Here is a 17,900-nt window from a genome sequence, read left to right as displayed (position 1 = left end):
CCCCACCCTCCCTGCATAATCACTCTGCAAACCACACCTCCTCAAAAACACACGAATGCGCTCCGCCAGAGCTAACCAGCGATACGATGAGAGACGGTGTTGGTGGAGGATTGAACGCAACGCTGTCAGATTACCTCATGTCTCATTCACCACTGAGAAAATATTACAGTACAAATGCATAATATTACAATAACAGGTTCTTTTAATCTCTAAGGAACGCACTGATAATCATGTCTGGGTGAACAGGGTGCACAGAGGTATGCAAATACATATTTTGACAGGCATGTAGGACAGCCTATTGTAATGTTCGGACCGAACATTTTGATTGGACAAACCTTTTATGGTCCTACACTTTGCACAAATTATATAAATACATATAAATAAATTTAGACCACTTAACTTAGTGATTGCTGTCGGGATGTGAAGAGACTTTCAACCAGCATAACAAAAAATGTTTTTGAACCAAATCACCTACCCTACTTTTAAATTAAAAACATGGTAATAAACGGCAGTATTATCTAACTGAACAATTAATTACTCCCAATGGCGGATTTGTGTTCAGACCAGACACTTGCTTTACTGTACCTGTGTAGTTTGGGTATGGCATGAGCTGCGGTCTTGCGGACGTATGGAGACATGTCAGACGCCGCCTCTTTGATGGCTAACATCATGATGGGCACGATGATGGTCACTCTGATGCTGGACAGCACACGCAGGGCGCTCGCACGGATCAGCTGGTTGGGGTCCTGAATCAGGGGTTACAATGATTCACAGAGAATTATTTATTTAGAAACCGATGCTTCAATAATGTGACTTCACACAGCAGAATTAAAGGGTGTGAGAGGTATTTCCTTTATGTGAACACTAGAGGGCATTTTTGGTCCCATATGACACTTTTGCACCATTTTAAGCGTTTACTGAGCATTTAGCTGCATCACTATTAGCATATTCTTCATACTATGTACTATGTGCTGTAGGTTTATATTTGAGAGTGCCTCTCCAGTCAAAGTACACAGGGAACATGAATGGAATACCATTTCCAGATTCTAGCAATATGCATTTCATTTATGGTTTAGTGTTTCCCAAATCCTCTTGCAATGTGGAAGAGGTTTGTAACAGTTCTCCATTGCCCTTTTGAGAACAAAACGATTAGAAAACCACAGAAGCTTTAAATATATGAACCTAAAAGTAATCATGAATTGTAAGGTGAGGGGAAAAAGCAAACCGTACGCAAGGTCTGTGGTATCAAAATACAACTTTATGATGTAATAATCTTACTACATACTCAAAAGTGCAGTAGCACTTTACATCACCAGCAAAGTACAAAGTACAGTTTTATTGTTAACTAAAACTAAACCTATTTAAACATTTTTCTTATTTTAAATAAAGCCAAAATAAAATGATAAATTTCAACGTTTTGTAACATTAAATGTTTGTTAAAATTTGTAACATTAAATGTTTTATATCTATACATATTATGTATATATATATATATATATATATATATATATATATATATATATATATATATATATATACAGTATATGTGTGTGTGTGTGTGTGTATTTTTTTTTATAAATATATTAGATGAGAAATTAGAAATGTTGCATTAAAATTAATTGGACATAAATAAAATCTAAAACTGGACTAAAACTAAAACTGAAATGAAAATAAATTAAACCTAAATAGTAATATAAAAAATACAAAAACTAATAAAAATGACAAAAGCACAAAGCAAACTTACTAAAATAATAAAAAAATAAAATGCAATTCAAATTATAATTAAAAATTATAATAGTAAATACTAAAATAACACTTACAAAGTACAAACTTGATCTTGCTGTTTATTTAGCAATAAACTGCCCTGAAAACTGACAATACATTATCTTTTATATAACTGCATTCAACAAGCATAAATATAATATAAAGGTATTTATATATTAAAATAGTTTTATAATATTTTATATTTATATAATATATACAAATATATTATATGGCATAAAATATAATGTTTCTATAATTTATATATATATATATATATATATATAATTTTTATTATACATATAATATGATAAACAGCAGCTTTAACTAAATAAGCCGCATTCTTACTACGTACTCAAAAGTACATTATGCACTTTTAATACAAAGTATGCAAACAGGAGCCTTTTCTTAAGTTTTGGATGTTGTGAAAGAGATCAGAGAGGACGAAGAGATTTTGTCAGGATGAAGCAGCATGTTTAGGCCCTGAATAATGTGTTTGTGTGTGTTTTAGGACCTTCAGTCCTCTCTGGAAGGTGGAAATGGACAACAGAGCGAGATCCTGCTGTTCTTCAGCGTAGCGGACAAGATACACATACACCAGCTTCTTCACCTGAGAGAGAAAACACACGTCACTGTAAACTCACAAACCACACACACTCACAGAGGGGTGAATAGAGCTCTGATCTGCTGTTTAATCCATTTTTGTGACTCAGCACTTGAGCGTACGGTGACTCATGAGCAGAACCTCATTACCATTGCATATTAACATAAGATTCAAGTTTAATAACAGCCAGAAAAGCTGACATCCTGTAAGCTCTGAGCCGCTTCCTGTCTCCTGCTGCTCCTCGGCGTATCACTCACCTCGATGTTCTTACAGGCCACGTTCTTCACCACGGCAGGGAAGAGATCTGAGGTGTTCTTCCCCCGGGCGATCATCTGAGGGAAAACACACACAAACAGGGTAACAGTTAGATACTGATGTACAGTACATGGTTTAATTGAAAAAACCTTAGGACACTTAAAGAGACAGTTCACCCAAAAATGTCAATTCTGTCTATATAACAATTTTTTTTCCCTTTTTTTTGGTTGAATCATGATTGTTATGAACTTTTTATATACATTTTTAAAAATATATATATTTTTAATTAGTACATTTTTTACACTTATTTTTCTTAAAGCGAAAGAGCAAAAAAAGTTTGTTTAGATGATAAAGAGGTTCAAAACTAAGACATTCAGAGAACTATTCAGACAATTTTTTTTCTTTTTTAAAAGAAATAATACTTTTGTTAATCAAAGATGCATTAAATTAATAAAAAATGACAGTAACGCCATTTATAATGTTACAAAAGATTTCTATTTCAAATAAATGCTGTTCTTTTGAACTTTCTATTCATAAATTAATCCTGGAAAAATGCATTATGGTTTCCACAAAAAATAGAAATCTTCAGCATTGATATGCATGACATTTTATATTTATATTTATTATATAAAATTAAGTGTTGGGGACCTACTTTAACAGTAACTAGTAACTAGAATGACAAGCTACTTGGTTGAATGGTTAAAGTTACCTATTTGAAAAGGTTGCTAACTACACTGAACACACAATTTAGTTTAAGTGTAAATACTAAATCCAAACATTTTACTATCACATAGTCTAACTTACATAATATGCAACCAGTTCAGTGTTATCTAGCACAGAAACAATAAGGATAGCATTCAATTTCATTTTAAAAAAGAGGACATATTAAGAGTGTTTAATTATTGCATCAGTTTGCAATAAGATTACAACTACCAAAATAAAAAATTTTTGCACTATATTATCACTAGAAATATTTGCTTGCTACTAGAAGAGAACATATTTTTTATTACATGCACTGATGAGCCATTCACAGGAAATGACAAACAACAAATAGGGTGATTTTTGGCTCGGTCCTGAAGGAGTCGTGTACCTGCTGCCGGTGCCACCTGTGCTCTGTGAATGGAAACAATATCAGGTGGCTGTTTGTGGCTTCTGAGCTCCGAGTGATAAATATTTCAGTCCTGATCTGATCCTTCACAATACAGAGACACTAAAACCGCTCATGAATATTAAATGCATTTTGCAAATCTGTCCCATTTCCAAAGCGTTCGCTGAAATCGCTCGTCTCGTTTTAGAATCAGACCTAATGCAACAGTTACAAACCGGTGAGAGCCAAGACTTCACAAAACACACAGTGACAGCGGCATTTACTGCCCTCAATTACAGCCTTCTGTCTATTTACACAGTCGCATAATTACCGACATGAATCCAAATATCTCTTCCTGAAACGCTAGACAATCAGGTATCTGACTTAGATTTTCGAGTATATATCTGGTTCTGTTCATCAATACAGCTATAAAACTGAACCTGCCGGGACTTTATTACCAATGATGCATGAAAACTGAGCTCATGTTTCACAGCCCAGCTGTGCATCACACAATGAGACAATGCAATTGACGCTTGAGAAAACTGCATTGTGGGACACATTACCCAGTGCTCTGTTTTATAATGTACGTTCCATATCATTTAATGCGTATAAAATATACAAGTGAAATAGTATGCAAAAAATATTGATGTATTTTCTTACTTGGTATTTTGTCTCGTTTTCTAGTACAAATATCTAAACATTCTTAAATCAGCATACATTTACTTTAAGAACTTCGTTCATCTTCGGAACACAAATTAAGATATTTTTGATGCATTCCAAGAGCTCTCTGACCCTCCTTAGACAGCAAGGGTCCTTACACATCAGTAGTTCAACCGTAACTTTACGAAGCTACGAGCAGTGGTCGAATTGTAAGCAAATTTCAGGGGGGATGATGTGGTCAATTTATTTTGGTGTGTGTGTTCCTGTAGCTAATTTTGCACAATGATTACAAAATTTGTCTAAAAAAGTTTTTATCTAATGATAAATCAGCCTTATTAAACAAACTATAATTTTTAAGTTTTTTTCCCTTCTGGGGCCTGAAATGGAGGAATTTTGGTCAATACTGCTAATTAAAATATATTTTGCTAAATGTGTTTTTGTGCTGGCACCATGGCTGATTTAGGACTGTCATGGATAAATAAACATGAAAATAAAACCGCCAGTAGGTGGCAGCAAGTCCTTGTTTTAATAAATGATTTATTGAATCGTTCAAATCAAACGATTTGTTCAAAATGGCTGATTCAATTAGAAACTAAACAAGTGAATGGACCGTTGAATCACTGGCTCACTTGATTCGTTCAAAAACAGATTCATTCAAGGAATGAAAACACTGTGTTGCTCTACACTGTTGTATAAAATTATTAGCATATTTATGCTAACACACATGTGCTGATATTCAGAAAAGTACATTGCTTGTGTGAATATAAAAACATAAAAACTCATACATGGGTATTTTTTTTTCTTTCATTGCTTGAATTATAAGGGCATTCTAACTGCACTTGAATGGGATTCATTTCACTTGCATCAGCAAGTGGTTGGAAACTTGCATCAGCTTGTGCGCAGCTTGTTACAGTACTGAGTTCTGTTTGGCCAACCTCCGTTATATAGTTCGTGAATTATCATAAGTAGAGAATTTTTACATTTAATTTGCATGATAAGTTTTACATAATACACAACATTATTAATCTAAAGGGGATGGTTTGGGGGGATGGTGGTTTCACAGAGGGGATGCTTTTTGTCATTTTTCGCACATCCCCCCTCAATTCGAGCCCTGGCTACGAGAATACTTTTTGTGCACAAAGAAAACTAAAATAACGACTTTATTCAACAATTCGCCTCCTCCGCGTCACCCTATAGCACCATTTTGGAGAGTATCACATACGTAAACAATGTATTGCTGTTCTGTGTCAGCAACACTGTATGCGGATACGCTGTTTACATTGTTTATGCTTTGATCTGAACTTAAACAACGTATCCGCGTACATATGTTGTTTACGTATGTGATATTCTCCAAAATGGTGCTATAGGGTGATACGGAGGAGACGGATTGTTAAATAAAGTCGTTATTTTTGTTTTCTTTGCGCACAAAAAGTATTCTCGTAGCTTCGTAAAATTATGATTGAACCACTGATGTCACATGGACTATTTTAACGATCTCCTTGCTATGTTTCTGAGCTTTGATCGTGTAAGGACCCTTGCTGTCTATGGAGGGTCAGAGAGTTCTCAGAATTCATCAAAAATATCTTAATTTGTGTTCCGAAGATGAACGAAGTTCTTAAAGGTTTGGAACGACATGAGGATGAGTAATTAATGACAGAATTTTCATTTTTGGGTGAACTATCGCTTTAAGAAGCATGTACTTGATAAATCTTGTTTTCTCAAAATATTAACAAAATGAAGTGAGATTATGCTTAAAACAAGAAAAAATGTCTGCCAATGGGATGAGAAAATGGGATGAACTTAATTCAAAGGGAAAACAAGTTTGTCTTTCTTACCTCATTGGCACACATTTTCTTGTTTTAAGCAAAAACTCACTTCATTTTGGTTATTGTTTCAGAAAAAAGACTTAATATCTTATGTCATTATGCATCACAAATATATGCATGCTGATTTAAGACTGGAAAACAAGACATACATACTGAATGTGCGTGGTTTACTCACCGCTACGATGCGCTTCATGGCCTCCAGCTTCAAGGAGTCTTTATTACTGTCCAGCATCTCCTTCAGGTCATCGTGTCTGAAGATGTAAAACATAAAAGACAGAATTTTTACCAACTGTTCTTGTTCTCTCTCCTTTAAATATCTCAGAAAGGTGTCCATTATAAGATGTATCATCCAGACTCATCTCAGTTCTTTAAGAGCCCTGAGGACGTTCGCGAGTTCAGAAGAACCAACCAGAGCAAATTAAATCAAGCTTTCCTTCAAAGGATTCACACAAATTTGACACACAGAGAATCAAAACAGACAAACACACCCAGAAATACCATCAACAGCATGATTTGGTTTTCATAAGCAGCAGATACTAACCCAATGGAAGCCACAAACTTCTTTTCTTTTTCATTTGGATGACAATTGTTTCTACAAGAAATCAATGGCAGTAAATTGTTGTTTCCTGAGAAGAAAACTCTCAAATGCATATCTTTTACAACAAAGTCTTAAACTGTGATACTAGAAGATACGGCAAAGTCAGAGTTCTCAGTAGGAAGATCATCAAATTTTTCCAAAATCAAATTACTTGAGCCATACCATCCACATTCATGCATCTCTATAGATGCCAAAAACTGCTGTTTATGATGAATTATAGAAGAAAGATCTGGGAAAAGTTGATACTCATACATAAACGAGATCTCCATTAAGTCTCCTCTGAAAGAGCAAACTTCTAAGCATTTGTTTTCACTGGAAAAATCCCTTTCAAGCAAGTCAGTTCACTTGAATTTCCCTTAAAGTTGTAACAAGTTTGGCATTTAAAAATGGTTTAATTTTATTTCAATCCTTAAAGTCTTGTGCACATTTCAAAATAAAAGCTCCCCATATCTCAGTAGAGTATCATAGTACAGTATCATAAAATTAGCTTTAATTTAGTTTTTTTTTAGCTGTACACGTCATAAAAAAGAGAGAATGAGAATATCCTTTTGCTTTAGTTTATAAGTACTGCCTGCAAGCATTAGCAATTAGCAAATTCTGGTTTGACGATGTGTCTTTGGTTGTTCCAAAGCTTATTTTCCTTTCCCATCTAATGGTTGCAAAGAAAGCGGTGTAGATTTAGGCCCAATCCCAATTCTATTTTATACCCCTTCCCCTTCCCCTTCCCCTTCCCCTACCCCTTCCCCATGTCCCTTGAAACAGAGTGTCAAGGGGTAGGGGTGAAAATATTCCCCTAAGAATTTGGACACCACTACAATGCCATCACACGCCATCATACGTCATCTAGTTTAAATACTGAATTGCTACATTATATTTTCCAGCAACGAGAGGATAAAATTGCTGTTTTTGAAGTAAACTCACTCTAAAAAGAGAAACACACAGACGCGCATACACGCAACTTTCATCTCTCTCTCTGTCTCTCTCTCTCTCGAATTGGCAATATTTGAGAAAAGGGTTTAGCGATTTCTAATTATTGGGGGGACTAGCCCCCTCAGTGTCTATGGTGGTTATCGCCCTGATCAGACATGAAAATATGTTGTGGCACTATCGTGCAGTCTATAATGATATGACGTTAGTTAGCAAATATTTGTGATTTTTTGCAAACATTTCTTTGAGTAACATGACTGTAAATATGAACTCACGATTGAATGTAACATAAAACAAATGATTACTTTTTGTTAAAATCTTTATTAATGCCAAAAATGCTTACATTTAAGTGTCTTTTTGTTCGCTCGGGCAGCTATGTTGCCCCTGAAGCCGGTTTACGCTGAGATAATTCATACCCCTTCGTTTGAAGTGTGGACCCGAAAAATCTTCATTTGAAGGGCTATCTGGCCCTTACCCTTACCCCTACCCCTCCAACCAAAAGAAAATTTAGACACCCCTACCCCTTCACGTGAGCATGCGAAACGGAGGGGTAGGGGAAAGGGGAAGGGCTAAGGGGTAGAATTGAGATTGGGCCTTATTCACTTTAAAAGTGTCTTTTTATCCATAGCATAAGCAGTCAAGTCTGATTTTGCCATCCTTTGACTTAAACATAAGCTTTTAGCTATTTAAAAAAAAGGAATCAGGCCTACAAAATGCGTGAAATATGTCTCGTTTCACACAATACGTCAACACATTAAGGAAAACTGGCTTTTCAAAGGGTCTTTAAAAATTGAAGATGGAGTTAAGTATTTGTTGATCTAAACTGACTTCATGTTCTCTAGTTGATGTCTGTGACTCCAAACGAACCCAGAGGCACGATAATTAATAAAGCCAATGATCCTCCAGACGTCTGGGACAACCTATTAATATTAGCTCAGATGAGAAAAGATATAAATATTAAGCACTTTCTGCATGTATCTAAATGTAAGAGATCCTCAATTTGAACCACAATGAGTCAAGAGGTGTTTATCTGAGGAGCTGCAAATCAGTCACATGACAAGCCAAACTCTTTCTGATTGGCTGTGACACTAAGACCCACATCTGATCCTGGGTCAGTCAGCTCGTCAATCTGATACAGATGAGACCGTCTGACATCCTGCATGCAAGAAAGCCCATAACCCTTCTGTCCATCGATACACATTACTATAGCAACCACATCCTAATGTTAGCAATCTCCTTTTAGAAAGAAGTTGTGAAGGAGAGATGTTGAGCCTCTCGTTTTATCTCTCTCTCATCATTAATCACACTGGCTGGGTTTAAATCAACAAACTGACATCTGTTCACACATACAGACACATTCACACACAAACTAAATAACTGAATGAACACATCTAATAATCAAATATCAAAATTGGTTCAACTATGCTCAGATTCAAAGAGAACTTAATGTGTTTTTAAAATAATAATTCAGTTTAAGTTTAATAATTAAGTTCTTTGATGATGATGATAATTCATGATGATTCATACACAACAGGAAATAGTAATTGAGTTCACAGAATCTAAAACCAGATCTAAAAATGCCTCATTTGTGTGTTAAACCTTCTCACTCCTGGACGTACCGGTAAATGACCCACAACATCAAAATTAAGGTTTTGTTGCTTTAAGAGTTTGGGGTTAGGAAGATTTTATTATTATTATTTTAAAGAAAATTTATATTTTTATTGAGCAACAATGCATGAAATTGATCCAATGTGGCAGTAAAAACATTTATAATGTTGCAATACATTTATATTTCATATATAAATGCTGTTCTTTTGAACTTTCTATTCATCAAATAAAAATTAAAAAAATCCTAAAAATATATGTATGACCGTTTTCAGAAAAATATTAAGCAGCACCACTGTTTTCAACATTGATAATAATAAGAAAAGTGTTTCTTGAGCAGCAAATCAGCATATTACAATGATTTCTGAAGGATCATGTGACACTGAAGACTGGAGGAATGATGCTGAAAATTCAGCTTTGCATCACAGGAATAAATTAGATTTTAAAATATATTACAATAGAAGACAGTTACTTTAAGTTGTAATCATTTTTAATAATAAGAAAAGTGTTTCTTGAGCAGCAAATCAGCATATTACAATGATTTCTGGAGGATCATGTGACACTGAAGACTGGAGGAATGATGCTGAAAATTCAGCTTTGCATCACAGGAATAAATTATATTTTAAAATATATTACAATAGAAGACAGTTACTTTAAGTTGTAATCATTTTTCACAATTTTACTGTATTTTTGATTAAATAAACACAGATGTATTTAAACGCAGAATGTTAGTGTAAAAAGGTGCTGTAATATTTACATAGTCAAAAGCCAATCACTGAATATATTCAAATTTATGCAGAATGGTTATGGGCAAATGTAGTACTATAATATGCAAAATAACTCCTGAATTCCTAAACATGATGTATAATATCTACAGTGATGCAACACTGGATTTCCACTGATGTGATCACAGATCAGAACCCAGATCAATGAAAACATGTCAAGCATTATGACAGGCCTAATCATTTCCCAGCAGGTTCAGAACGAGCCAATCAGAGCGAGTGTGTTCCATCAAAGCTGTGGCATGAAAATATTACGAGCTGGCCGAGATAACACACTTCGCTAATTAAAAACATTCCCTCGGTGGCTGTCACGCCACCGTCGCTGGAATTAAACGACTATGATATCTCGCAACACACCCAGGTCCTGCTCTCTGGTTTCCACAGCAACAAAGAGAGCAATAAACTCCAGTGAATAGATTTGCTGCCAGAGTCTCCCACCCAGCACAACTATCAATCGCTCTTGAAAAAAGACTCCCTTGGTGGCTTTCATTAGCTGGAAGGGTCCGCAGAGTATAAACACTGTCAAATATTAGTGTGTGTGAGAAGGTGTGGGCGGTGTTTCCTTTCACGCATCAGTGTGTGTGTCCTGTCGTGATGGCTGTGCTAGTCAGCTCCAGTCACCTCACACACACAAACGCACGCGCACGCACCTGGTGGGTCGTGATCAGAGCGATGTAAGAGGACGAACACGAGCTCGGTGATTCAGCAGACGTGCTACAGTCAAATACATCACCTCCACATTACAGCAGATTATCTTATGTCATATTCCAGAGAACTGAATGAACTCTAAGTTGTTTTGGATAATAAATGTAGTGGATAAATAGTGTCATACATCAGAGATGAGCTATGGGAAGTCTGTCTCTGTATCACAGTATGAAATGCTGCATGCAGAGGGAATACAAACCTGTAATCACTTTCCCTCCTGACCTGCAGTGGCTGAGCACCAATGCTTTGATTTACATACGGGAGCTTTTAGCAAATTAATTAGTCCGACGATAAATCAGATGCTGGGTATGTTTACAACAATGGGGGGGGGTAGCTATATTTACACTAATGGAAAACTCTTAGGTGCAGTCTAAGCTGTTACATAAATATGCATTTATAAAGAAACCAATTTTCTTTAAAATAAATTGCAAGCTTGAAGCTAAATGATGTCATTTGGTCTTGAAAGAATTTGATTGTAAAAGTGCAAAATTAAATAATTAATTTAGCTGATAAATGTTTTTTTTTTTTAATATATTTGTATCAATAGCCAACAATACATTTTATGGGTCAAAATGATCGATTTTTCTTTTATGCTAAAAATCATTAGGATATTAAGTAAAGATCATGTTCCATGAAGATATTTTGTAAATTTCCTACCATAAATACATCAAAACTTAAATTATATATTTTATATTATACTGTATATGTGTATGGTTTTTACATATAAAACGAGCAATAAGATACATTTTTTTAATTATATATATATATATTTCAAAATGTAAATTTATCAGCTAAATTAACTAGGCCTATTTAATTTTACACTAGTTTTATTTTATTAACTATTTAATTTTACACAACCAAATTCCAAGACCAAATGACATAAAACACACACACACACGCAATATTTCCTATACTTATTTTACTTATTATGTATATATAACATATATATATATATATATATATATATAGTATACATTACTGTAGGGTATCAGAATGAATTAGACAATTTAACATTCGATCGGATTCATGCTAAAACAACCCAAAGAGCCAAATTATACAAAGAGGCCCAGGACAACAAGACAATGTCATAAATCTGTCCACGATACCCTAGCACCAGCTTCCAATATTAAAACAAAAGAACACTTATTGATAATCCCAACTCAGGAGATTGTCAATTTTGGGGCAAGAAACCCAAGATTAATGATTGAAGAGACTACATCATGACCATCACATAAGGGAAACCATTAGTAGAGACTACGTTGGGTGGTTTCCCCCACCCAGGACAAAGACCAGGCTCCTTCTAGGCCTTTTGACCTTTTGTTCCTCACAAAGCACATCCTCACGTTCACAGAATGACAGAGATACTGTCTTTTACATGTATATATGCACCAAAATGATGCTAAAAGGGCTTATGAGCAACTTTCACTTCTATGCATAACGCTATATCATGTATGTAACCCACACATTTGACTATCATGTCCTAATCACTTATTGTGTATGTATTTTGAATAACTATTGAATAGTTCATACTAGGATAATATTCATGTTGGGTATGTATGAGTTTGAATTTTCATGCTTTAAAAATGTCTGTGAATCAGTACTTTGTAAAATGAATTATATTCTGATTATAGAAATCATGTCCAAATTATACTCTGCAAGAGCGGGAAAATTCAGACCATGTGACTGATAAGATAACATGTTGATTTATGTATTGGGAGGAGAATCATAGCAACACCCCAAGCTAAGACAATGTCTACTTGGTCAAGACACCATTTAAGATGTGTCCAACAGCCCGGTTTAAATACTCAGGACACAATCAAATTATGCTTTTTGCCTTTTCGGCTTTTAGCCGCCACTTTTTGCTTTTAGTCATTGCTTTTTGCTTTATGCTTTTAGCCATGCTTTTTACCCATGAATTCTTCGAGCTTACATGCCAGCAGCTCCTCTAAAACCATGAGGAGAAACGCCACCTAGTCTCATCAAACTTTACCCTTTTCTTTCTTTTACTGTAGTTTCTTTTCCGTTGAGAGTTTCGTGTTAAGTTTCGCCGCAACGCCGTGTCTCTGAGTTCACCTCGAGTCTGTGACCGCCTCAAAACTTCAACCAGCCCACAACTCCGCATCTTCAGCCAACGCCCAACCATTGGCTTCCCAAGACGTCACTTCAACGACTACTGAACTTCCAGCCAATCAGCAACCTTGGGAAACCCCTTTCTGCAATGGAAGACAACAAGGGAACCCCCTAAACAGGCAACGCAAGTACCTCCAGATTCTAGCTGAACTGGTGCATTTAATATAAATTTTAACCTCATTGAGGAACTCAATACGAGGGTTAATTAAGTGATTGATGGTTGATCAGGCCTATGCAATGGCACATATTGCTATAAACTTGGGATTTCACATTTTCACTCTGTTAAACTCATTCTTTCCTCACTTTTTCTCTTTCTGCAACTTGTGTGAATGTATGAGTGCATCTGTTCATGTGTTAGATTAGTTTATATGTCTTAGATTTATCCAAAGTTTTTATTGAAGTCTCATTTTTATTGAAAAGAGAAGTATCTTGTGTTTTGTGCTTACAAGTTAATGTCTTAAACTGCCGATCTTGTTACTGTGCTAATAAATAGTGTTTTCACTATATTTTGGATATTAATATCCATGCAGAGACGATGTTGTACGGCCCGTTCAGTAACTCGCTGGCCGATTCAGTTGATCAGCCGTAAAACAGTGATTCTGTCCAAATTCCCTATGAAATCAAAAATAATTCCCTTTGAGCTAAATTGACCTGTTTCCCTTACATTACGTATAGATTATATATACTGTAGATATCATTATAAAATAAAATTAGTTTATATAGTTTAGAAATTAGCATTTTTTAAATTATAATTTATAAAATTATACATTTATATTAGTATAAAAATAAAAAGTTTATATTGTGTATACATTTACATTTTTTTCATTTATAACATTATACATTTATAGATAGTTCTAATTAAATGTGTACTCATTTTTATTCTTTTTAATGAAACATTTTATATTTCGAATGATTTTTATGTAAATGTTTTATCTCATTTGTGACTATTTTTTTCAGAGGAACAACAGAAGCAAAGTGGCTTAAATTATGCTTTGAAAGAGATCACTCACAGCCATTTATGACTTCACATGAGTGTTACCGTACCGTAAAGGTTGCGACTGAACGCTGGTAAGCCCCTCCTCCAGCCCGGGTCGATCCTCTGACCCTTCCCCCCCGCCACCCATCCCCCCAGATCTCAGGTGTCGGAGTTCTTCTGGCTGGACGGCGCTGTACCAGTTCTGCGGGCTGCTGTCGGGTGTCAGCACCGGACTGAGAGCCTCCTCCTGGCCCTGAACGACTCCCTGCACGCTCTTTACGATGTTCACGGCGTTCACTGGCAGCTGGAGCAACTTCTGCATGGTAGTCATCGTCAAGCTTGTCCCAAAACTTTCACACCTGTTTAGATCCCCTGAGGCAGGTAAACACACCTGTAGATGATTTTTGAAGAGTCAAACGCTCACACACACCTGTAGAATCCGTCTCAAAAGCAACAGCAGACCGTAAACTCCAAAGCACAGGCACAATCCTCAGGTCTGGTCTTCAACTCGATGCAGATACGGAGGCTTCAAAGCATCTTTCACGTGAGGCGGCCCTGAGAGGTGAGGAGACGAGAAGGGAGGTGACGGCAAAAGCTGTTCTCATCCTGCTCAGAGCCGACTGATGGTGAACACACTGCTCTGCCTCTGATCGCTGAGCAGAGCTAAACCCCGCCCCTCTAGCAGCAAACCCCGCCCCTCATGAAACACACACTCTGTCTCTCCCTCTTCTTTCATTCACACCATAGCTCTTTCCCAGCACTCTGGCACATTTTTCTGTCCCTCGTCCTCTTTTCCATCGTATTTTCTGCAACGGTTGCTTACCTATCCCTCTCTCTGATATGACTCAGCTAGAAACGCTGCTCTGAAAAAAGGCTTTTCACAGGAAAACCCCGTCGTTGGGATGTCGACACGCACAAGCACTGTATTATTATTCGCTTTGAATGCTAAAAACCACAGTGCAGATATTCATGCTGTTTTGAGTGTGTGTGCACATTCTGCACCATTCACTTGGTTTCTGTGTTTTGACTCATTATTTGATTCATTTGACAAAGGTTCAAATATTTATTGGCTTTAAAATGTGAAATAACAGTTTTTTGCATCAAAGATTAAATCTGGATGTTACTTGCTTAATGTAAAACATGCACAAAATGTGATCATGTGACATCAGTGTTGCATACTATTGTTAACAGTTGTATATACTGTGTAGTATATAAAGAGTCAGGAAGCAGTACACTATAATTGCATGCAAAACATAGCATTTGTCTGTGTTCTTAGTGATTGTTAGACACCAGTTCATAATTTTGTTAAGCTCAGTATAAAATGCAATAACTAGTTCCACCGCAATTTCTTATGATGCCCAAATAATAAATCTTAGTTTAGGTACATTTTAATTGACATAATTTGCTGTAGTTTTCTAAATGTTCGACCAATTTTAACATTTTAGTTGAATAGACTATAAAACTAGTTTAGTAAAAATTGAGCCAACTAAAAAAGAACAATTCAGGCAACACTCTGAACAGAGAAATTGAGAGAATGAAAAAAATCGGTGGAACTAGTTACTAGATAATACTTATTTTTTTTACAGTGAGGCTGAAATTGGTTTTAAAACTGAGTCAAACTTAATCTGAGTTGAATCTAAATTATAAACTAAATCACACTGATTCACTGATTTGATTCACTTTCATTCTGACTGAGAATACAGTTCAATTCAGTCTCAGTCTGTCCAATTCAGTTTGATTAAAATGACTCGGTTTTATTCTGTCGATGCAGTTTGATTCATTTAAATCAGTATGATTCAGTTCCATTTACTTTCATTCTGTCTGATCCCGTTTGAATCAATTTGAATCAATCTGCTTCGATTCAGTTCACTTTCATTCTGTCCCACACAGTTCAATAAGAATCGAATGAGTTTCATTCTGTCCAGTTCAATCTGATTTAGCTCAATTCTGTTTTTTTCTGTCCAATTCACTTAAAAAAAGGTTTATTCTAATACTTATTTAGTTTGATTCAATGTCATTCTGTCCAACACAGTTTGATTAAATTTGAATTCATTTTGATTCACTTTCATTCTATTTAGTACAGTCTGAATCATTTGAATTCATCTGATTTAGTTTGATTCAATTTCATCCTGTTCAATTCAGTTTGTATAAAATGCTTCGGTTTCATTCTGTATGACATTTTGTATTCAAATTGAATCAGTATAACTCAATTTGATTCATGTTCATTCTTTCCAGTACAGTTTTATTAATTTGAATCCTTCAGATTCAGTTACATTTCAGTCACATTTAGTTGTATTCTGTCTGACACGGTTTGTTTCATTTGAATCATTATGACCCAGATACACTTTGGTTACATTTCAGTCACTCTGATACTTTATGTTTGACACAGTTTGATCAAAGCGATTCACTGTCATTTCGTTCAATACTGTTTGATTCATTTGAATGAGTCCGATTCTTATTGTCTGTGACGTGGCGTTTCTGAGCCCAGAATAACATGGAGAAGAGAACAGCCGAATTCACAGCCAGATGCAGAATTCACACTGCAGTGCTAAAAGCCACTGAGCTCTAAAGAGACATTCTCCTGCGTCAGAAAGCCCCAAATCTCTCTACACTCACATACAGAGTCTTGTCTGTCTGATCTCCAGCAATCTCATGAATTCTCTATAGATTAGCGTCTCTGCTTCTCTGTTTATTTAGCTGTTAACGGAGTAGAGATGGAGAGGTGTACAGCAGCAGATCAGAGGGGCGTGTTGCCAAGGCAACAGCATGTGAGGATCGCTCGTCTTCATGTTTACTGTGGAACCAGTCAAACTGCCACACATACACACACACTCACACACTCACACACACACACACACACACACACACACACACACACGCATCCTGCAGCGCAACAGTGTCAGAGCTCTGTGACAGCAGAGCAGAAATCTGAAAGTGATGATTATGCAGAGAGAAAACATATTTATGTCACATTTATGCCTCAACACAACACAACAGCATTAAATGCATTCACAGTGCATCTCATGTTCATACAGTGACATATTTCTAAGAGAAACAGAATATTAAGTGGGAAATAACTGAGGACAGGGAGTGTGAAATAAGTTAGACTATTATATTATTGGTTATTATTTTATTAGAACAGGAAGGTGTCTTCAGAAGTTATTCTGATTAAACGATTTTTCTTTATAATAACGTGGACAGATTAATAAACGGTTTTATCATCTCAAACTAAAATCCCCAACTTCCAGTGACTGGTTTGTGTTCTTGCATGCATTCTAGTATTACAGTGCATTATTTTATTATTTATTATTATTTTTCACATAAATGCTGTTCTTTTGAATTTTCTATTCTCTCAGAATCTTGACAAATATGTAGCAGCACAACAGCAGCAAAGCAGCAAATCAGCATGTTAGAATGATTTCTGAAGGATCATGTGACACTGAAGACTGGAGTAATGATGCTGAAAATTCAGCTTTGACCACAGAAATAAATCACATTTTAAAATATTTTAAAATCGTAAAACGATTATAAATTGCAATAACATTTAACAATATTACTTTATTTTTTTGTTCAAATAAATGCAGCCTTGGTGAGCAAATTAAACCCCAAACTTCTGAACGGAAGCGTAGCTACTGTACACAGATAACCCCATCACCACCACAGAAGCTCACAGATCACATTACAGTATCTATATCACAGCATTCCCCTCACCATTAGATAATAAATGAACATATACTTCAAACTTCGGTCAATTCCAAAACACTATTTTAAGCACCGTCGAGAAGTAAGGCTGTGGTAAAGTCAGGTTTGTGAATCGTCTTCATATTCAAATGAATTCAAGTAACAGTCTGACAAAAGCGACGATGTGAAAATGTGTGCACTCTTAAAAATAGAAGTGCTTAAAAGGTTCTTCACAGCGATGCCACAGAAGAACCATTTTTGGTTCCACAGAGAACCATTCAGTCAAAGGTTCTTTAAAGAACC

General features: G+C 35.7%; 1 protein-coding gene across 3 annotated transcripts in view; it reads right to left on the bottom strand.

Moving 5' to 3' along the window:
- LOC107560017 (AP-3 complex subunit beta-2) overlaps window positions 1–17,900 on the bottom strand; it is a 48,031-nt gene that overhangs the window by 23,093 nt on the left and 7,038 nt on the right. For 2 of the 3 annotated variants that reach the window (XM_016244074.1, XM_016244075.1), the window contains exons 2-5: window positions 6,369–6,444; window positions 2,623–2,697; window positions 2,276–2,371; window positions 586–746 (exon numbers count right to left, since the gene is read on the bottom strand). In XM_016244074.1, coding sequence (XP_016099560.1) covers window positions 586–746; window positions 2,276–2,371; window positions 2,623–2,697; window positions 6,369–6,444 — 408 coding nt within the window. Of the gene's footprint in view, window positions 1–585; window positions 747–2,275; window positions 2,372–2,622; window positions 2,698–6,368; window positions 6,445–13,984; window positions 14,551–17,900 lie in introns of those variants that run through there. The other variant, XM_016244073.1, reaches the window with a different exon arrangement.

This window comes from Sinocyclocheilus grahami, unplaced genomic scaffold (assembly GCF_001515645.1).
Source record: "Sinocyclocheilus grahami isolate Dianchi unplaced genomic scaffold, SAMN03320097.WGS_v1.1 scaffold707.1, whole genome shotgun sequence".
In the NCBI taxonomy this organism is placed as follows: Eukaryota; Metazoa; Chordata; class Actinopteri; order Cypriniformes; family Cyprinidae; genus Sinocyclocheilus; species Sinocyclocheilus grahami.
This window is presented reverse-complemented; position numbering and strand designations above follow the sequence as displayed.